This window comes from Lampris incognitus, chromosome 10 (assembly GCF_029633865.1).
Source record: "Lampris incognitus isolate fLamInc1 chromosome 10, fLamInc1.hap2, whole genome shotgun sequence".
In the NCBI taxonomy this organism is placed as follows: Eukaryota; Metazoa; Chordata; class Actinopteri; order Lampriformes; family Lampridae; genus Lampris; species Lampris incognitus.
In genome coordinates this window covers 25,540,823-25,562,846 of record NC_079220.1, presented here as the reverse complement: position 1 = coordinate 25,562,846, position 22,024 = coordinate 25,540,823, and the positions used below count along the sequence as shown (strand labels likewise).

The 22,024-nt window shown below is 46.1% G+C and overlaps 1 protein-coding gene across 1 annotated transcript; it reads right to left on the bottom strand.

Moving 5' to 3' along the window:
- Positions 1-7,002: 7,002 nt before the first annotated feature.
- On the bottom strand, positions 7,003-10,020 carry uncx (UNC homeobox). The gene is made up of 3 exons (XM_056288376.1): positions 9,765-10,020; positions 9,101-9,276; positions 7,003-8,064 (listed from the first exon to the last, which is right to left on the bottom strand). The coding sequence occupies exons 1-3, from the start codon at positions 10,018-10,020 to the stop codon at positions 7,003-7,005; spliced, it is 1,494 nt and encodes a 497-aa protein (XP_056144351.1).
- Between the last annotated feature and the right edge of the window lie 12,004 nt (positions 10,021-22,024).

The following is a 22,024-nucleotide window of genomic DNA, read 5'->3' as shown; positions in this document are numbered from 1 at the left end:
GGTAGGAAATGTAATAGCCGCACGGAAACCTTAAGAATTCACTATCTGACTGTCTTGTTTCATAATGGAGACCACCATATTAGCTGTCAGTTGATCCGCTATATTGCCATACTTTCCTCCACGATGGTTGTTGCAAATTTGACAAAATGTCAACAATTTAGCACCCAAAATATTACCTGCTTTGACGAGTTAAAGGTCAGGTGTGATAATGGTTGTATACATGGAGGTCTGACAGTAATTTCCCCTTTAGCACACAAACAAAGCTTTTGCTCAAACTTGCCTAAGAATGTGGTGTGTTCTCCTTAAATACGGTGTTCTCAGTGTTTGCTTAAATACTTTTTTTGTATGCAAAATTACACTACATGTACATAACTGCCCCGTCTTGACGATTACATTTTATATTTTGTGTGTGTGTGTGTGTGTGTGTGTGTTGTTCATTTTGTACTTCATTAAGTATGGAGTTGTGGCTTAATGTTTCAACAAGCGCTGTTCAAATGGGAGATGATCTTGATGTGGAAAGAGAAACCGCACTAAATTTAATTGTTACGAAACAATTTCAAGTCAGTCGTTGTCAGGAGGAAATCCGCCATAGTCTGAATGTCTCTTTATTCACCAGGAATTAAACGTCCTGGTATAGAAACATGACAGTATATAGCCTCACCATGACAACCAGATGTCAAACAGAGATACAACATGTCTCGTCTGCTGCTGATGGTGTTTGACACCCTTTGAGAAAATAACCTGACTTATACCCATGGTATACTTTACAAAGTGAAAAGGTGTCAATGCACTGAATATTTTAGGGTTTTTTTTTAACGTGCTCACACTTTTTCTTTTAGATTTTAAGTACCCTTATAAGCCCCTCTTGTCTCTTATCTACCAAGAAGACATTGTCTGCAGATGATCTGCTTTCTGCTTGCTATGATCTATCAGGAGGTAATTATCCCAAAGAACAACAAGGGTCCTTTTAGATAAGAGAGGACGACAGGTACCATCAGGTGTGGCTATCCTCTAACGGCTGCTGTAACCTTTTCCATTATCCCCCAAGAATGAAATGGTCTCATTAAGAAGAGAGGAGAATCTATCCAACAATTTACCTGCAAGAACATAATAGTCTAATATATGCTAAAAGGGTCACATGTTTACTGCGAAATGCATTTTGTAAGAATGAATGAGTACATGGATAGATAAATACCCTACTCTACATCCATATTGTGTTTAATGAGATAAAATTAGATGAGCATTTCTGTTGGTGAGTGGTACTAGAGGCCTTGGGAAGATGACTGCACCTATAGCCTCATTTGTATGCTGTGTAAATTATAACATAAGGATGATAGTAAACTGTCGTCTGGTGCTGTTATAACAATGATTCTCCATGTACTGCAGACTTCCCTGCAGACTGTCCTGCAGACCGTCCTACAGATTTCCCTGTAGACTTCCCTGCATGAGCTCCTGAGACAACCATCACAAGCAATGGGGGTTTCAATGTTGACATGAAAAAAAAAATTGCTGAAAAGGGAAAATGAGTGTATACACCAAAGCATTCATTTCTGGTGTCTTTATGGAAACTTTAGATTTTTTTTTTTTTACAACTGAGTTTTTCCAACTCTGCCCCTGGCACAAGTCTCCATTAGTTTTTCATTACATATCTTCCTATACAACACTTGTTAAGTGTTTTAACCAACAACACAACATGATCTAAATGACCTGCACACGCATGTACATGTTCAGACAATGTGTTGTGTTAAGCGTTGACCTGCCAAATGCACAACAACTGTAGAGATGATCATATGAACATGTGCATATGAGCCAGATCATATGTGATGACATTGTATGTATTCAGAAATCCCTTTATGGATGTGAATCACACACTATGCTACCAGCAGTTAAAAAGCTAACAGATCTAAAAAAAGAGCTTGTCACAACTTAAAAAAACACGTTTCTCATTTTGCAGATATGTAATGTAGGTATTTATAAAACTACAGCACATGGGCTTCAGAGGCCTGGGAGGATAAATGTGGTCAGCAAAAAAAAAAAAGGCTAAGCATAAATCTTTAATTTAAGAACATGAAAACCTTGCAATTGGAGGTTATGAGGTTTGTGTATATATTTTATGTTATATGGTAGTGTTTTGCTGTAACCAAAGCAGAATCCACTAGTTAAAGATGTGATGTGTTGTTTTATCCGTGTTTCCCTGTCAGCTGGACAGTCTCTGCAGCCTGTTAGCAGTTAGCTTAGTTAGTGTTAGTATTAGCATGTTTTAAGTGGTATTTCATCCTACATGTTGCCACAGGGCGTCACATGGGCAGTCTTTCTCCCAGTTCTGATGTCTGCAGACAGACTAAAGGTCTGACTGACACCAAGGCAGCGGACGCAGGACTGGTCTCATCTCATCTAGCTTCTCCAGCTTTGGGCTGGAGAAGCTGGTTTACTCCTCCATTCACTCCTATGGCGGCATGTGAGAGTTGTAAAATACACCTTCAATACCTGAAGCTTGTTCTTTAGATTTTTTGATTTTTTTTAGAAGAAAACTTTTGACCAGGTTTTGAACTGATCAGTCCTGTATTTAATTCATGTATACAGGAACACCATGTTCATCCGGAACAGACTCCGAAACCAGACTTATGACGTGTTTTGTGAAGATGGAGGCTGAAAAGAAAGAAGAGGTGTCATAGCATGTGACGGAGCATGGCTTGGCCTCATTTAGATTAGAGGGAGGTGGGGGTTTTCCTTTTTTCAGTGAAACACTGCTGGAGAATTAAAATTATTTGAGGGATCTGTCTGAAATCGATGCCCATGGTAATGTGTCTGTGAGAGCCGTCCATACAGGTTTGCAGTGCACAGATAAGATGGATCCAACCCACCGACCACTTAACGAGTGTCAGACATGGATGATCCTAAAAGGCTTGGCAGACACAAGCCACATGTCAAGAACCTTTTTTTTTTAATTTTGTGGAAGAATAACCCATGTGTCTTGTGAAGAGACGTTGTCCTATCTATCTTGTCCAAAACTGGGAGTACAATCACTTGCATATGGGTAGTGACAATACATCCCACATACACCAACAACAGGAAACGCAGCTTGTGTGTTTATATTTGAACACAAAACCAACTTCCATCATGCACCAGTCACTGGTGTCTGTGAAATTATGCCTTAATAACCACGTTGTCTGACAGGACGGCAGGCTAAGCTAACTGCTAGCCCGTGCAGAGCGGCAGTTCCAGTGTGGCGGCAGCCTCACCTAGCATTGGCTGTGTTTTGGTGTCGTCGTGTGGAGTGCGGGGAGGTGTGTCGAAGGTGTCTGGCCGGGAGAGCTGGCGTTAGATCGGCTGGGGGAGCCTGGTCTGCCGTATCCGGTGGGCCCAAGGACCAGGGCCCTGCTGGAGCTGCGCCCGAGGAGGAAACACCGAGGGCGGTCTGACAGGACGCGGGGCAGGCTAAGCTAACTGCTAGCCCACGCAGACAGGTGCTTCCGGCGGTCATCCTGGCTGGCGTTCTTTCTCTGGACGGTGGGATTTCTGGACTGTGTTGCACCGAATGGATTCCGCTGTTAATTGTTTGTGGGTTTTTTCTCTTCTTCTTCTTCTTCTTCTTCTTCTTCTTCTTCTTCTTCTTCTTCTTCTTCTTCTTCTTCTTCTTCTTCTTCTCTTGGCTTTGTTCTCTCTGTTTTGCATGTTTTCGGTGGTGTCGTTTTTGGGAAATGTTGGATGTGTGTGTTTTTCTGTCTTTTGTGTCGCACTGTTGTTGGCTGGGGGAAACTGAATGTCATTACTTCTGTGTACGCAAGCGCATGAAGGAAATGACAATAAATTGTCCCTGATTGTGCCTGATTGTGCCTGATTGTGTGTTATATCGGAGCTGCGCTGTGAATGGCGCAGCTAAACCCCCCAGTTAATAAATGCACGTGATGAACACTGCTGGGCCCACAACACGTTGTGTTTCCTCACTTTCGCTCAGAGCAAACAGTGAAACCGTGAGGACAAATGCCCCCCGACATCAGCGTGTAGCTCAGGTAAAGACACGGCACAGCGGACACACAAACAGCGAAGCAATGATTTGGTTTGTTTTGTAAAAAATATATTTATAGTATTCCTTCTTGGGGTTGGGATGAAAACACTTGTTTAGTCCCTATTGTTGGAGAGAAAAGGTCATGGCGAGTTTCCAGGGGACATAGATTTAGCCAAGGCTAGAGTTATAACAATAATAATAATAATAATAATAACAATAATAACAATAGTGATAATAATAATAATAATAATAATATATCTGTAAATGAGACTGTTAATATCACGCCCGTAATTAATTGCTCAAATTTGTTTCTATTAAATAAAACTAGCACATATTGAGAAAACTCTATTAGCCTTAATTAAGCTTGATATCCTAATTTGTGAAATGTGTGGCTGAAAACAAGCATTTGGGTAGGTCTCTCTCTCTCCCCCCTCTCTCTCACTCTCTCCCCTCTCTCTCTCGCTCTCTCTCTCTCTCTGATAGCGAAAAGCCTACCAGCTTGCTGCCTTTGGGCTGCTTTTCCTCCTCTGAGAGTTGAAAATGAGAAATGGAAATGGAATACCAGGAGGTGTTAAATTAGCTGCCTGATCTGCACTCATTGCCGCATATAGGCCCCTATTACTTTGCCAATCTGCGCCTCTCTTTTAGCATTCCGGGCATGGACGGGCTCCGAGATAGCAGATTTATCAAATGGGAAAATGAATGCGTGATGATCAGTTAAATTGAAAATCAGCGTCTGCATGACAGCCCGACCTGACACCTCCGTAATTAGAAAGAAAAATGATGGCGTCCGATGCATAATAGAGCAAAAACAATTTACACTCTCCCATAATGATGCGGCGTTCAAATTGAAAATTTCTCCGGGTAGAAATTGAATTCATAAAGTATGATTCATGGGCGACACATCTCCTGGAGGCTGCCTGGGCATATCGATTGATGGTTTGTCTTGAATCATGCAGCGTGCAGCTCTCAGGCAAGGAAAGCTTAACTACTTAAGCAAATCGCTAATTTCACCTTAAGGCCACCAATGTGCAGCCAGCGATACTCCTATTCAGTGCGCTAATGAATTATGGATGAAGTGGGCGCGCGGGCTCCAAATAGCCCGAGAGTAAGAACCGGGGAAGAAGAAGAAGAAAAAAATACACACCACTGAAGGACGCGAATCTTAGGTATGTGGTTTCAAATTGGCCCCCGTTAGCCCATACGATTTGCGAAAATACATCTAGTCAAGCACCGCGGGAGCGAATTGCGTCTCTACTTTTGTAAACGTCAATCCATCAATTGAGTCATTAGAGTCCACCGTCCTGCTCTCGTGTCACAACGCGGGCTACTTCATGACGGTAGGCTACGGCACACTGCTGTGGTTACCCTACAGCCCATACAGGGCCTAATCTCTTCCATGTTGGCTTTGTCATCTCCTGCACCCCCACCCACCCCCCAACCCCCACCTAATAAGTCATTGCTTCCTTGAGCAAACAGCTGCATCGGTTGAAAATTATGTAAATATTTTGAAAGGGACACTGGCACAGAAATTCATTTGCACCGGCTCAGACATAAAGCTGCCCCTCTGATTATTTTCAATTTATTTGCAAATCAAGACCCAGAGAGAACACCGGAGCTCGTGGGTGCTTAACAAGGGAATGAGCGATTTTACATATAGGCTAGGCTGCACCGCTGGACACGCATTTGTTTTTGTTTTGTTTTTTGTTTGTTTATTTTAGCACTGTATGTCTGCCTGGGTTATTTTTATTTTAGTTTTATTTTTTTGTTTCCCTTCTGTGTTTCTACTCGGCAGCATTGTGTGGTCAACACCGCTGCTGATATTGCGGAGGCGCAGATGTCCCAGATCCCGCGCGGCTTCCCCGGGGACCGGCAGCCCTATTAGAACAAATGTGTTCTGCTATTGTAAATAGGCACGTTCGCCTCACCCGTCCCATTTACAGCCCGACGCATGATCAATAGGCTGATAACACTGCAACATCAATGTAAGCGACAGAACAATGAGGGATATCATCGAACATCTATCTTAATATAGCCGGCTACAAGGACCCTGACAAAGTGGGGAAAGCTCATGAAAATGCCGCCCCACGATTCCCCATCTCCCATCCAATATGCGCAAACACACTCCCAGCTGCCGGGGCTATTATTTTCCTATTTCAATTTGACACCCGAGCCTTTCATGCTAATTCTATTATTCTTGGAAGTTTATGTGATTTCATATCACTAGAAATCGGTAATGTATTATAACCCTTTGAGCTAAAATAAACTGAATCCCCCCGCAGTAGCCACGGGGAAAAATAATTACTTTCATATCAAAACTCTGCAGGAGTCGAGCGGGTCCTTTCGCCTCGGGCTCGTAACCTCATTTCAGCGGGGCTTATAGATGAATAAATTTGTTAAGGCAATATACAAAAGTACAACATGAGATTTCTGGAGGAAAAGCCCCCTTCCCCTACTGTATGGACCTACTGTACCGCTATAGATGGGCTATTTAAGGGTTCTCACACGGTTTCAGGTGCTTTGTATACAATAGATTTATTTACGAAAAACCTTACATATATAAATAGTATAATACCTTCCTTTTTTTCCTTTTTTTTTTACAACTTTTGAGGATTTCGTGGTTCTGATGACTTGTTTTTGTTTTGTTTTTTTACACTTCATCAGATGATTTAAAAAAATCTTGACTCGCGACACGCACTCGCAGAGAGAGAGAGAGAGAGAGAGAGAGAGAGAGAGAGAGAGAGAGAGAGAGAGAGAGAGAGAGAGAGAGAGAGAGAGAGAGAGAGAGAGAGAGAGAGAGAGAGAGAGAGAAGGTGGGAGAGAGAGAGAGAGACGCTGTCATACCACAAACCAAAATATCAGCGGGGGGGGGGGTGTAAGAAGAAAATTAAGAGAGAACAAATGCAAAGATGGTAGTTTATGGTTTAAGCTTTGGCCTAATGAAAGTTGTCGTATAGTCGCTATCGGTATAGTCCCCGATCCCCCCCAAGCACTTATTCCATATCGACCTCTTTGGAGTCTGTGTGTGTCTCGGATGAACCGCTGGGCACTATAGACCCGGCGGTGGTCTCGGGGTAGTCTCTCTCTACCGGCTCTTTCTTCTCGGACTGCGCACATTTGGAATCGATAAACCGAAGTTCTGCGATGCGCTCGTCTGTGAAACACGTGTCGCCGCCGCCGCCGCAAGTCTGGCTGATTTTGCCGCCGGGAAAGGGCGCGGGCCGGGTCGGGCTGCCGTGCGGCGGCGGCGGCGAGCCCGGCTTCGTTTTGTCCGGCGCGAGGTGCCCCTCGGGCGGCCGCGCGGCTTCGGCGCGCGCGCCGTCGGAGGAGTCCGCGGTGCCCTTACATCCGCCGCCGGTCGGGACGGCGCCGTCTGCGTCACAGCTCGGCGCCGCCGTCTTCAGCGCGGTTTGCGGAACAATGAATCCAAGCGGCTGCGTGATTGGATAGAGCAGGAAGTGTCCCTTCCCGATCAAAGGCCGAGAGGAGGATAAGGCAGGGAATCCGTCCACGCTGGGTTTTCGCCTCGGCCTGGAGTCCGACAGGAGGCTCTCCACGCTAAAAGGGTTCAGTTTCTGCAGGCCAGAGGCTCTGTTCGACACGCACAGGCTCGGCTGGTGGTGGCTACTGCTGTCGGACGACGAGTCCAGCTCGGATCCGCCAGCAGTGTCCGGGTTCGGGTGTCTTTGGTTGTGCAGGGCGTGATGGGGCGTTTGGTCGCAGCTGGACTGCGTCTGGTTCCGTTCGAAATACGGCCCCGTGTTGCTGTTGCTGTTGTGCTCAACGTCCGTCACGTGTGACACCCCGCTGTCACTGTCTGTTTCGGGGGTGTGGAATAATTCCCCAGCCAGAAGTTTGTTCTGGGATTTGAGCAGCCTCCGCTCCTGTTTTCTCTTCTTCTTCTCCATCCTCTCCAGCTCCCTCCGGGCGATCTCCTCCGGGTCCATCGGCTCTCCGCTGCACGTCGTCGGGTGGGAGTTGTGGGCCGGTCGACCCGGACCTTTCTTCGTGTTCTCTTTCTTCCGCCATTTGGCCCGCCGATTTTGAAACCACACCTGGATAAGAATGAAATATGTGATTTATACAAGCGTGCAGGATACACTGTGCAAAACTGAAACGGTCGCTCGGAAGAAAAACCCCTTTTTGTTTTTCTGTCGTTATAAATCATATCGTGATGGCACAGCTGCAAAAAAAAAAACGAAATATCTTTCAACTTCACTTGAGAAAAGGTTGAGAAATGTTGGGCCTGGGTATCTTACAGGGGCTGTACAATAAACACTGCACTTAACCCAGAACTCAGAAAAACAAAATAACTTTACCACAGCCAGAATCGATCAATCACTCAAACAATCAGTCAATCACGTTGCATTTTATACAGCGCTTTTCTAGCTGCAACAGCCACTCAAAGCTCTTTGCATTTCCAGCCAAATCTCAATTTCAAACTGAAACTCACTAATCTGTAGGTATGTTTAGATAGTTTGAGAAGGAAACGTAGACCATAAAATGGATCAATGTGGGTGACAAGCACACTTCATTACATGTATTCACAATTTAATTGCATGTATTATTATTATTATTATTATTATTATTATCATTATCATTATTATTATTATTATTATTATTATTGTATACTAAATATGATCTATGTTGATCTCAGATTCGTTGTTTTGTTTGGGGGGGGGCTGCTACCCATTAAAACCTCGAGCAAAACTTGACCACTGTATTATTCTTCAAAATGCATGACAAGAATGATTTATGCACTGGCCCCTTGGTGGTAAAGATCAGATAATATCATATCACCTGATCATGGCCTCCCCAAACATGGCCCATCCTGACATTTTGCACACACACACACACACACACACACACACACACACACACACACACACACACACACACACACACACACACACACACACACACACACACACACACACACACACCCCTGTGCAGACTATACATTTACGCAATTTGGATAACAAAAAGGAAAACACGGGGCCTTGTGTCATTATGTCAAACTAAATAATTCAGATATAATAATAATAATGATGATAATAATGAGGGTGGAAATAAAGGCTGCATAATATTTACCTGGACCCTCGACTCTATCAGGTCCAGTCGCAGAGCCAGCGCCTCCCTCATGAACACGTCCGGGTAGTGGCTCTCGTTAAACGCCTTCTCTAACTCCTCCAGCTGCCAACCGGTGAAATTCGTGCGAGTTCGTCGCCTCTTGCAGCCGGGACTGTCTTTGTCCGGCTCCCCCGAGTCTGACACCGGAACACAACAGCAACATGATATGATAATATAGGACATATCTTAGCATTATTAAAATCATTTTCTTATAGGGGAATCGGACGTGTGGAGGACCGGTTCGTTGTAAATGATTTTGCAATCGCATGCTATTAGCATCACAAGTGAGGGTAATAGCCGACTATAGGTATATATATATATGTGTGTGTGTGTGTGTGTGTGTGTGTATATATCTATATATATATAGATATATATTTAAGCGTGGAATACGGGGGGGGGGTGTCGCGTGTCAGCGCATCTTTACCGTCTTCCTGACTGGCACATTGTGTCTTTGCACGCACGCATGTGTGTGTGTGTGTGTGTGTTCAGCTTCCGATGCTCAGCCTTTCTACACGACACAGCGACATACCGGATCGACACGAGCGAGATGTGTTTTCGGCACCGAGCAACTAACTACCCAACCATGCCGTTTTTTGTTTTTTATATTGTGCGTAATTTTGCTTACCCGTCAGTTTGTACTGATTATCTCCATTCATACCGCAGCCGGAGGACAAGAGGGGGTTGGAATTAACCACCGACGCCGCGCAGGAGCCATTAAGTAATCCGTCTATTGAGAAAGGAACCGCCGCTGCGGATTGAAGTTGATGACCGGCTAATTCGTAAACATGGTGGTGGCTTAGGTGGTACGGGAAGCCCACCATCCCGCCGAGAGAGCCCCCGAACTGGGCATGAGGTGGGTCCAGTATCCTGCTGTCCATCATCCCCGCGGGCAAGGAGGAGGAAACGACGTCTGGAGAGGCTGGCGATGCGAATTTAAAAAGCATGCAGCGAGTGTGGCCGACGAGCAGGTGACATGATGTGAAGGGAGGGATGAGCTGCACTTTATCCACGTGAACCTTCCAATAATTAGCCCGGGCTTTGGGAATTTGAGACCAATGAGAGACGGTAATCGACTCTGACGTCAGAGACGCGGCCGGCAAAACGCTTTCCATATCGATTGCTAATTAAAGCCGACATCCACCTCAATAAACAATATCAGAGCTGTCACAACAAGACGGGGGGGCTTTGATAAGAACTACAGCGCAACTTACACGGGGGACCACCGAGAAGAAGGGCTCATTGAAACCCGGAGGAAAGGGGGGGGGCAGAGGGATCGCTCCGGTTGTTACGGCGCCTTATTGGCCACTCTGTGCAGTGTTGGTCAACATTTTGAAGGGTGGCTGAACCTTTGCAACCACAAAGACTACATGTACACAGCAGACATTTGGTTTACATTAATCGGGGTGAACAGGAAGCTGCAGTAATTGCTATTATTGAAAAAAAAGATGAATCAATCAGGCGGAGGGAAACCTAGCGGAATATTGCAGGCATCCATAGCGAGGGGTGGACTCGCGCGTGCAACTAAAGCGCGGGCCTATATAAATGCATTGCCTTTATATAAGCAAACAAGCTAATTATGGGATAGTTAGGATAGAATAGAGTCGTATAAATCTGTCGTCATCCATCACATTTCCTGGCTGATGACGAGACGAAACAAACGTGGGCTTGTTTCTTCGCTCGCGCGCAAGACGCGCATTGGAAATAAGGCGGTGCGGCTCCACACTCCTGCCTCCTCATTAGCTTTCAAAAATAATTAATTCGACTTTATTTATCCCGTGTCTGGCGCTGTCATAATGTTAATCAGACTTGAAAATCCGGCACTCCACTCATTCCCTGACCCTTGGCACCCGGATTGGCATGTTGTAATAACCTGAATCTCTCAACAGAAGCTACGATAATTGTTACCCCATTAGCATGCAAATTGTTTAATTAATATTATTATGAGGGAAGTATATAATCCGCTCGTCACTTGACCCCCGGAGCCCAAATAACAACCCTCGCTCGCTATTTGAATGTGTAGCCTTCTACATTTTAATGAACTCCTTGGAAATGATCTTTTCCTATTTTATCCATCTCTCCTTCTTTTTTTTAGCCGTCTTTGAAGCCTTTTCTCTTTGTGTTTCAACTTTCACATCACATCACACACACGCACACACACGCAGGACACAATCTTATGAATAATTCCCGCCATTCATTTCTTTTTGAAGATCTAAAATTCAATAATTGCTTCTCGTCGATTCCAAACATGCCCGGTGTATCGCCGCCAGGTCGGGCGCGCGGGCGCAGGCGCGCGGGCGCGGCCCTTGACACGAGTCCCTCGAGACGCTGCGTTTAAAGGCGTCTCCCTACAGCCGGGTGACATTGTCACATTCCGGCTTTAATTAACCCGATAATAAGACGAACAAGGCCCGTCATTCAGTCGGGATGTTGGCCCGTCTTGTTCCCCTTTCATAACGGAACTAGTAGTTTATGACAGCACCCCCCCCAAAAAAAAAGAAAAGGAAAAAAAAAAGAAAAAGTATGTGTGTCATAATGTGGCAAAAGTGTGTGGGATTGTTTTGTACAATAATGACATCTATCGGAGCGCGGAGTCCATAGACGTATTGATCAGCTTCCCTTCCGAGAGATACACCCAAGGACAAATAAGTGGTTGGAGTTTAGGAATAAGTGACGGATGGACAAGGGTGTAGTGTTACCCATTACACTTCACCTGGAGAGAAAAACCATACACAGAATATATTTACAAAGTGTGTACTCTGGTGTCCCTTATTAACATCATGTCTGTTGGAGTGGAGGTATTAAATCTAAAATCACCCCATCCACACTTTCCTACAAAACAGAAAATTAAATATCGACAGTACTCCCCCCCCCCCCAGTGATGGGTGTCCTTGCAAAGCCTTTCAGGTGTCTGTGACGCTGGTGGGGGTTTTTCTTCTCCACATCTTGTCCATTGTAGTCATGCGTTGCCCCCTGACTCACCCAACACTGACCACTTTCACTTGTAATCTACAAAAAAAACACACAAAACCTTTTCATTCTACAACGAGGACGACTCGTGAGGAAAATATGAAATTGTGTACATTTCTGTGTAAAATTGTTTTGTGAAATGCTGATTTGAATCTTGCTACTTATTTTCAAGTTACCTGGAGCGCTACACACGTCTCATATCTACACTGCTTCTTTACATGAAGGCAGAGTCAAAGGTCAGCATGTAAACTGAAGGTATCACACACACACACACACACACACACACACACACACACACACACACACACACACACACACACACACACACACACACACACACATACTCGTTATCCATGCATCCACTCATTTACTCAGTCACACTATTGCAGGGGTTAAAGTTCATGCAAAAAGCCTAAACACCCCCCTCACACATCTCTAATTGAAAGATGCACCAGACTTCTGAAACCACAGGTTATGTGGTGCAGAACCTTATCTCCTCCCTCTGTGTGGGTCTGTCAAATGGCACACGGTTGTGTTTGCATGTGGGGAGAGCCAGCCTGTGCAGGTGAGGCGGAGGAAGATGGACGGCTAGAGAGACACGTGGGGCGTGTCCCGCTCAACTTCCTGCGAGCGTCTTCCCGCAGCAGCAGCAACCCTAAAACAAAAACCCATCCAACACCGATGCTTACACTTTCACCAACGCAGAATCAAATTCATTTTTTAATTAAGCGAGCAAATTAATAGGCAGCAGTTTAGGAGTTTAATTACTCAATTAACTTCACGCACACTAATTTTTAACTATCTAAATTAGGTTGCACATTATTCGATTTGATGATAATTATAGAATTAAATCTAAATTAATTGTTTTGGATGGTTTGGATGAACTAGATGCAGTTCCAATTAAACAGTGGAAGAAAAAAAAAGAGAAGCTGGTTGCCATTTTAAGCTCGCAAATCCTTTGATTCGATTTTAAGCAAGAAACTGCTTCGAAATTTCCTCTGATCCCCCCCAAATTCTCTCTCTCCCTCTAATCCCACAATTAAAAGTTTCCTCCATCTAATTATCTGTAATTGTGCTGCTGTCAAAGTAGAATGGAGAAGTGAAAGCGATTGATTTGGACTTTTAATTCAGTTCATTTCTGATAGAAGAGAAAGTAATTCCCTTCAAATTACCTCATTCAATCCTGACACCCTAATGCCCTTCAAAATCTTTTTCTTTTTCTTTTTTTTTTGCCCGCCGCATTTATATATTAAAAAAAACCGAAGCTAGAATGACTAGTGCCTCCTAATAATAATAACCAAACTTCCATTAGAATAATAATTTCATTTCAATTAAAACTGACTTATCACCTTTGCTAAAACGTGCTTAATATGCCGAAAATTATCAATGCTTGAAGGAGCCCAAACTGGGGAGTCTAATTGTAATCAGCAAATCAGAGGTGCTTGTCGCTGCCGTGCCTTTGCAGAGAGGCAGTTCGGAAATAGAACTAATTTACTCAACTCCCCCGGGAAATCCGCTCAACAGATTAACATTTTCAAAATATAGTAATGATATCATTTGAGAAACGGTGACGCCAATTTGTGAGGAGCCTTTGTGCAGAATAATTTGCATTTTTTTCCCGCCGCCCGCATTTTGCCCTGTTAATTACAGCTTCGCAGATGAAGGGTATGCTGTTTGACTCAGTGCTTATTATTCAACTTCAATCCAATAATTCAACTCCACGGGAAGAAAAGGAGGAGGGGGGGGGAAGAAATAGTGTAGGCTATCCAAATTTCATGCCATCTTCCTTATAATCCCAGATGTCCCCGGATGTGAGGTAATTTTAAGTAGGTGAATATGCTGTTAAGCTACCTAGTCTGATCTGCGTTCTGTCTCTCTGTCTGTGCATGCATGTACACAAATGGACGTGTAGGGGTGTCTCTGTGTGTGTGTGTGTGTGTGTGTGTGTGTGTGTGTGTGTGTGTGTGTGTGTGTGTGTGTGTGTATACGTATGTATGAATGCATGATGCATGTTTGCATGAACGTATGAATGCATGATGTATGTTTGTATGTACATATGTAGTATGAATGCATGATGCATGTTTGCATGTACATATGTATGAATGCACGTTGCATGTTTGTATGTACATATGTAGTATAAATGCATGTTGCATGTGTGTATGTACATATGTATTATGGATGCATGTTTGTGTGAACGTATGAATGCATGGTGTGTATTTGTATGTATATATGTAGCATGAACGCATGATGCATGTTTGCATGTACATATGTATGAATGCATGATGCATGTTTCTATGTATGTAGGTAGGTAGGTATTAAGATATATCTATATGTGCAGGTAGGTGGGCAGGTAAGTAGCCCATATCTGTACATATGTATCATACATCAGCATGCACTGTAGTACCGTATATGAATACGTATGCACGCATGCTTCTGCATTAAAAAGGCATTTTCCGAGGTGCTCCTAACCCCTTTACCCTGTTGGTGGGGTGTTCTTTGGAGGATGCATGTGTGTGTGTGTGTGTGTGTGTGGGTGGGTGGGGGTGTTGGGGGGGTATTTACGGTAGGACCTCAGTTCGAGGCGCAAATAGATTTAAGAAAAACAGTAGGCTACTCTCATGAGATTCCTCCCCTCAAGTCTTCAACCTAATCTTTAAAGACCTAGAAAAAAGCACAAGGGATGAGGCTGCAGTACAAAGACCTAAGAAATTAATCAAGCAATAATAAATAATCAAATATTAAGTCAAGTCAAGTCAAGTTGCATTTTCCTAGCATGCATTAGTTTCGTTAGGCTGTAGCCAAATGTGATATGATGGCAAGACATTAATCCCTCTCCTCACACGAGAGAGCTTTGGTAGAGGGAATGGTAACTGTTTTCTCTACCTCAGCCATTTGCTGTTGCAAAAAAAAAAAACCTCAAAATCACAGACACACACCAAAATTACAACTATAACCACAGAAAAAAGAAGAAAACATATTTTGATTACAAGATATCTAGAGCTGAAATTTGAATTATAGATTGCCTGCTCAAACAACCCGTAGAATTGTACTTCCCCCCTCGCTGTCAGCCGGATGAGGGATTCCAGTCATTTGCAAAAGGAAAATATCTTGCAGAAACTGGATATTCTGTAATCCGGCCCTGAAGTGACTGGCTCCCAGTGTGTAATATCTAACCACGATTTACTTAAAAACATCAGGTTTCATTCATTGCACAATTATTATGTGTTGTCTGTGGTGTGTAAAGGAAAAAGAAGTTGAGGTCAGTAGACCATGTCCCACCCTGTCCTTTTAATTCAGCTGCACACACTTTTGATAGGAAATGTCATTTGATGAAGTGAGGGTGGCACGGTGGCGCAGTGGTTAGCGTGGTCGCCTCACAGTAAGAAGGTCCTGGGTTCGAACCCCACGGTTGTCCAACCTCATCCCGGGTCGTCCTCTGTGTGGAGTTTGCATGTTCTCCCCATGTCTGCGTGGGTTTCCTCCGGGTGCTCCGGCTTCCTCCCACAGTCCAAAGACATGTAGGTCAGGTGAATCGGCTGTACTACATTGTCCCTAGGTGTGAATGTGTTGACCCTGTGATGACCTGGTGGCCTGTCCAGAGTGTTTCCACGCCTGCCACCCAATGACTGCTGGGATAGGCTGCAGTGTCCCACGACCCTGATTGGGGAAAAGTGGCTTGGATAACAGATGAATGGATTTACCCACAACAGAACTAGTAGACCTATGCATTCTGAGTTGAATTCACCTCCAGGCCTTATCCATAACATACAACCCTGCAGACCGTAAAACCTATAAAAAACAGACATTATATTAAAAGAACCGTGGCGCCAACTTGTGGCACATACCCTCCAACATCCGTCCGATTGAATGTGTCAGAAGGGACAGCACACGCATGGGTTCACGTGCACATACGTTAGCAGTATGTGTCATGTAAGTGTGGGTTTAACACACGCAGTGCCACTTCGAGGGTTCAAAGGTTGTCACTCGCAGAGCAGCGGACAGGTATGCGCATCAATTACTCCCCTGTAATCCTCTGCCCACATTTCTGACACCAACCATGTAGCAAGCCCTTCCTGCAAGACCAGCTAAACTACCACAGATGTAAGAATTGTTTGCAAATACCATTTAACCCTCTGGTAGGTATACCAGTCAATTGGCGATACATCCGAGTGATGCAGTGCATAAGCATGACAGGAAGAGTAACATTTAAGGTGACATGATGACATGTAGGCGGCACGATGTCACAGTGGTTAGCAGGGTCGCCTCACAGCAAGAAGGTCCTGGGTTCGAGCTAGGCCCTGTGATGGCCGACACCCAATGACTGCAAGGATAGGCTCCAGCATCCCCGCGACCCTGAGAGCAGGATAAGCGGGTATGGATTAGGACATGTCATGTGATAGGGTGACATGGTATTTGGTGGTATGTCTCTACATGAGGGCATACTTTTGTGTGTTTATTTATTTTTGTCCTATTCACTAGAACTGGTGGTTTGAAAGATAAGTTGCATTTATGATGTGCTAAGGTGAGATAAGTTCTGGGGGGGGGGGGACTACAACCACTACAGTATGCCTCCTACAATGGATCACCTTAATCGTCCTAGATAATCTGTACTATGCCAATCATCTTTTCTTTTTTTCTTTTTTTTAATATGAAATTATTACATCCATATAATGATTCAAGGAGATAGATCTGGGCCTACATGACGCGAGAAAGCTCCAGAAATCTCCCTGATGGACCAGGTGTTTTTGTGAACTGGGCCATCTGGCTGCAGAATTAGCGGTTTATGAGCCAGGTGCTACAGAGAGGGATGGTTTCTATCACATGTATGAGCTCTGGAGAATGATCAGGCATTTGTACATTACATTACAAAGGTAAATGTTTTCTTTTTTTTCCTTTTTCATACCTGGAATCAGTTCAGTCATCAGTCCCATCACCACGTAAATCAGCTTTTACACGGACTTCCTCGCAATGTCACCATCCTGATACTCTTTTTATGGATTTTGTGGCAGGTGGTGATGACATTGGAAAAAGTCATGATGATCCAATTCTGAGAAGTGATTCATTCTTAGAAAGGTTACAGTTGCAGACTCTGATCAATCCAGAGAGAACCCCCCCCCCCCACATACACACACACACACACACACACACACACACACACACACACACACACACACACACACACACACACACAAACACACACACAATAGATTGCATAGGTATGAGCCACAGTTGCCTCAGGAGCCATTTGTATTGGTAGTCCCACTTGCACCCAGAGGGCAGTCTCCAGTAAAAAGTGTTCTGCTGCCATCAAGTGGTGAGAAGATTTCAAGCAGTTTTGAGGCGTCACCGGTGAATACTCTGCCTGTGGAAATTAATGTTGAAAAGCAGGGGGCTAATAAAGCCGCCGGATATTTTAGCTTATGCTACCCAAGACAGGGCAAAGATCAATTCCCCACATCATTACTTTTCTCAGTTTCTACTTGATTGGAAAATAGGCCTAAATCCAATTGCTCCGTTAGTGTTCTGTCAGTGCAGTTATTAGTCGGATCTTTTATCTGAATACTATATGATGAATATTTCGTTAACTTAATTGTAGGTAAACAGATCATCAAGAAAAACCTTCCATCCATCCAGCCATCCATCCATTTATTATCTTTACCTGCTTAAGTGGGACAGGCTAAGCTAACTGCTAGCCCATGCAGACCCGCAGTTCCGATAACGCCGAGGGCGGTCTGGCGGTGGCCTCGCCTAGCGTTGACTGTGTTTTAGTGTCATCATGTGGAGTGCGGGGAGGTAGTATGTCGAAGGCGCCTGGCTGGGGCGTCCGGGTACCGTAGCGGTCTATTTCATCGTCTACCAACATGGGGATAGCCGGTTCGAATCCCCATGTTACCTCCGGCTTGGTCAGGCGTCCCTACAGTCACATTTGGCTGTGTCTGTGGGTGGGAAGCCGGATGTGGATAAGAGTGGGACAATTGGCAATGTACAACTGGGGAGAAAAATAGGAAAGAAAAAAAAGCAGAAGGTGCCCGGCTGGGAGAGCTGGCGTTGGATCGGCTGGGGGAGTCTGGTCTGCTGCACCCGGTGGGCTCAGGGCCAACGGCCCTGTGCCCGAGGAAGAAACACCCAGGGCGGTCTGACAGGACGCGGAAGCGGGACGGGCTAAGCTAACTGCTAGTCCATGCAGACCGGCAGTCATCCTGGCTGGTGTTCATTCTCTGGACAGTGGAATTTTTTTTGACTGTGTCGCACTGCGTGCACTGTGTTGTTAACTGTTTGTGTGTTTGTTTGTTTTTTTTGCTTTGTTCTCTCTGTTTTTATGTTTTTGGTGGTGTCGTTTTGGGGAAATTTGGGATGTGTGTTTTTGTCTTTTGTGTCGCACTGCTGTGGGAGACGGAATTTCCTTTCTTTTTTGTACGCAAGTACATGAAAGTAATGACAGTAAATTGTTCCTGATTCCTGATTAATCCAATCATGGTCAAGGGGGAATGGAGTGTGTCCCAGTTGGCATCGGGCAAAAGACAGAGAGACACCCTGGACAAGTTTTCAGTCCACATTGGGGCCCAAAAACACAGTAACAAGTGTAACCCTTAATATAATTAATATTTCCTCATATAGCATGTGTGACAGCCCCGGCCCTCTGTTCTTCCCAGGCTTCTTGGCTGTTTTCTGTTGTAGGCGCTGTGCCCGCCCAATTGCTGTGCTGGTTTGTCTGCTGTGCCCTGTTCTTTTGCCTTGTTTGCCTGACATCCTGTTTACTGTTAGGAACTGCCTGCCCTCGATCGGTGACGGTCTGCACCGGTGAGGAAGAGTATAAAAGCCAGGTTTTTTCAGTGTGCACTCTTTCTCTCTCTGTCCCATGACAGTGGGGCACCTGGCACTCCTTGTTTTGGTTGTGTGTTTTTTTCCCCTTTAACTAACTTAAAATGTTGATTTAATTAAGGCTTACCATGTGTGCTTCCTTTAGTTGTTGTGACCTGACCGAGCTGGTCATAACAAATGGGGGCTCATCTAATTTGGCATATTTCTTTGAAACTAAAATTAATTTTGGTAGTTGTGATTGTGTTGGTAAACCCTAGATGTTGGTAGTGTAGATGGTGTGTAGGGGGTTGGGAGGCCCATGGTAGCTCGTGGTTTTTACTTTGGGTTGATGCTGTTTGCTTTGTTTCCTACAGGTTGAGCTGAGCGTGACTTTTTTTTCTTTCTTTTTTTTGAGTGTCATCAGACTCCTGTTTCCTGATGTGAACTGCAATTGCAGGGAGGTGGTATTGTGGCGGACACTAGGGGCTATGCCTCTCACCCAGCAGGACTGTGAGCTGGGGGCGTGGTTTACGTTCCCGGGCTCGCCGGTGCAGGGTTGTTCCTGCTGCAGTTGGTTTTTGGAGTTGAGGAATAAACATCAAACTCGCCTTGGTCTCCTGTGTTTTTCCTCATTCCTGCCACATTGGTGACCCCGAATTGAACATGTTTGGAGCAGAAGAGGAGTGTGAATCCACTTCGGCCACGCCGCCCCAACTCTCACAGCCAGCCGTTCTCGCCGCGGCTGTGAAACTCCCAGAGTTCTGGCAGAGCGACCCGGCCTCGCGGTTCCAGCATGTCGAGGCGCTGTTCCACCTGCGTGGAATCTCCGCGGATGACTCCAGATATTATTTGGTCGTCGCTGCGCTGGACCAGCAGTCCACACACCGGGCCATGCAGCTGTTGCGCGCCCCTCCGCAACACGGTAAATACGTCACCCTCAAACATCTTCTGCTCCGGAGGTACAGCCTATCTACCGCAGAGAGGGCAGATAGAATCCTTTCCCTATCCGGTTTGGGCGACGGGACGGCTGTGGATCTCATGGACAATATGCTGTCGCTGCTAGGCTCAGACGAAGGTGGGTTCCTTTTCCCGCACGTTTTCCTGCGCCAGCTCCCATCTCCTGTGCGCGCGACTTTGGCTAACTCCCCGTGTCTGGCCGCTGGTGACTGCCAAGGTTTGGCTGAGGAGGCCGATTGGGTCCTGCTGGCTACCAGACGGTTCTCGGTGCAGAGTGTGGCATCGGAGCCTCTGCAGCCGACGTCGGAGGACGCGGACCCGGCAGTGGTGGCTGAAGTGACTGCCCGGAGACGGCGCGGGAGAGGCCTCTGTTTCTTCCACCAGCGATTCGGTGGCAAAGCGAGGCGCTGCGTCCCTCCGTGCACGTTTGAGGCGGCGGGAAACTCCAGAGCCAGCGCTCAGTAGCAGCTGTGGGCGCTGGCGGACGTAGTGAGCTGCTCTTCATTAAGGACACGATATCAGGAGGACGGTTTCTGGTGGACTCAGGCTCGCAAAAGAGCCTACTCCCTCCTGCTAAGACAGACAGGTCGGCCGAAGGCGGTGACCCACAGTTAAGTGCAGCTAACGGTTCGTCCATTGCGACGTTTGGCACAAGGTTGGTGACTGTTTGCTTCCACGGGCGCCATTTTGAGTGGGACTTTGTAGTGGCCGCCATTACTGTTCCTATTATCGGCACGGATTTTCTGTGCGCTAATGGTCTGCTGGTTGATGTTGCAAACCGCCGTTTAATTGATGCTGTGTCTTTTGCCACTGTTCCGTGCGAGACAGGGGGAGCCGGGCCGTTAACACACGCTAACTTTTTAGCATTAGGGGATGTTTTTCAGCGTTTGCTGGCGGATTTTCCATCGGTGACTACGCCTGCCTTTTCCACCGCGGCTACTAAACACGGGGTAGAACATTTCATTCCCACTCTGGGACTGCCAGTTTTTGCGCGCGGCGCCTCGACATGGTAAAATTGGCTATAGCTAAGGAGGAGTTCGCCATCATGGAGCATCTGGGTATAGTGAGGCATTCCAACAGCCCGTGGGCCTCACCGCTTCACATGGTGCCCAAGGCGGATGGGTCGTGGCGGCCTTGCGGCGATTTTCGCTGCCTGAACAACGTCACCGCCAATGACCGCTATCCCATCCCACACATACAGGACTTTTCCATGCGCCTGGCAGGTACCACTACTTTCTCTAAGGTGGACCTGGTGCGCAGCTATCATCAGGTTCCCGTACACGCAGAGGACGTGCCCAAGACCGCAGTGATCACCCCGTTTGGGCTTTTTGAGTTCATGCGCATGCCTTTTGGCTTGAAGGGGGCAGCGCAAACCTTTCAGAGGCTGATGGACTCGGTGTTGCGTGACCTTGCTTTCGTGTTCGTTTATCTCGACGACATATTAGTGGCCAGTCCGTCAGCTGAAGAGCACCTGGCGCACCTGAAACAGGTTTTCCGTCGTCTGGACGAACATGGCCCGATAGTCAACCCGGCCAAGTGTCAGTTTGGACTGCCGGTGATTGACTTCTTGGGTCGACGCATTTCGCCGCAAGGCGCGGTCCCGTTGCCTTCTAAGGTGCAAGCGGTGGCGGAATTTCCCCGCCCAGTCTCTGTTAAGGCATTGCAGGAATTCTTGGGCATGGTGAATTTCTATAACCGTTTCCTCCCTCGCGCTGCCCACCTCCTTCAGCCACTTTACGAAGCCCTGCGGCTTAAGAAGGCTAACAACCCTGTCGACTGGACTCCTGAACAGGTCCAGGCCTTTGAGGGAGCTAAGTGCGCCCTGGCTAACGCTGCCCTCCTCGCCCATCCCACACCCACGGCGTCCATAGTTTAACAACCGATGCGTCTGACATAGCCGTGGGGGCTGTGGTTGAACAACGTGTGGCGAATGCGTGGCAGCCACTCGCATTTTTTAGCCGCAAACTGCGGGATAGCGAGCGGAAGTACAGCGTTTTTGACCGGGAGTTGCTGGCACTGCACCTTGCAACCCGGCATTTCCGCTTCCTGCTGGAGGGTCGCCCATTCACGGCTTATGTGGATCATAAGCCGCTGACTTTTGCCATGTCCAAGGTGACTGAGCCGTGGTCTGCTCGTCAACAGCGCCACCTAGCGGCGATC